The sequence below is a fragment of the Mesitornis unicolor genome, unplaced genomic scaffold, assembly GCF_000695765.1.
Source record: "Mesitornis unicolor isolate BGI_N332 unplaced genomic scaffold, ASM69576v1 scaffold20967, whole genome shotgun sequence".
Lineage (NCBI taxonomy): Eukaryota > Metazoa > Chordata > Aves > Mesitornithiformes > Mesitornithidae > Mesitornis > Mesitornis unicolor.
Window position 1 is genome coordinate 1,665 of NW_010197342.1, and position 680 is coordinate 2,344.

General features: G+C 51.3%; 1 protein-coding gene across 1 annotated transcript in view; it reads right to left on the bottom strand.

Moving 5' to 3' along the window:
- Positions 1-548: 548 nt before the first annotated feature.
- Positions 549-680, bottom strand: part of WDR76 (WD repeat domain 76) — a gene marked incomplete at its 5' end in the record, with an annotated part of 4,486 nt that continues 4,354 nt past the window's right edge. Inside the window, one exon of the mRNA XM_010188788.1 lies at positions 549-654. Within this exon, the coding sequence (XP_010187090.1) occupies positions 549-654 (106 nt within the window). The remainder of the gene's footprint in view (positions 655-680) is intronic.

Consider the following 680-nt stretch of genomic DNA (forward strand, 5'->3'; position numbering starts at 1 on the left):
GCTCTGATGGTGTCGGTACCGATTTTTCAGCTCGAAACTGAGGAATTTGGCTTTTCAGCTCACCCGTCTGAGGAGAAACCCGCCCAGCACAGCGACGCCTCCAGGAAGGGCTGCATGGGCCACTCGATACCTCAATTAATGACAATTTTAATGGCAAAAAGGCAGTTTGAAACACACGGGAACACCACAGGAGCTGCTGGAGGAGTGCTCCACATCCCTAAAAAAGTCACAAAGTACTTGCTCTGTGTTTGGGGCACTTGTCCCACTTCTGCTCTCTTCTTCTTTTGCAAAGCAACTTTGGTTCTGAGGCGCAAACCCCTCTATTTTGGTACAAACTGTCACAGCAGGATTTACATTATTACTGCTTTCAAATTAAGAGCGTGCCAAAGGTAGCTCAGAGGATTTATTTTTAAAGCTATTAAAAAAAATAACACTTCTTGTCCTGAGAAAAACACAGTTAGCTCAGCGACAGCTCGGCGGGGATTAAACGAATTTAATGCGGAAAATAAAAGTGGGGGGGGGGGGGGGAAGCCCAAGGTCAAGCTGCTTCACTCCTTGAAGACGTGCAGGCGGCCGCTGGAGTTGCCGCCCACCAGGATGCGCTGGCTGGGGTGCAGGGCGGCGATGGAGCAGACGGAGGCGAGGCGCTGGGGGCTGAGGAAGGTGTGCAGCAGCGTCCC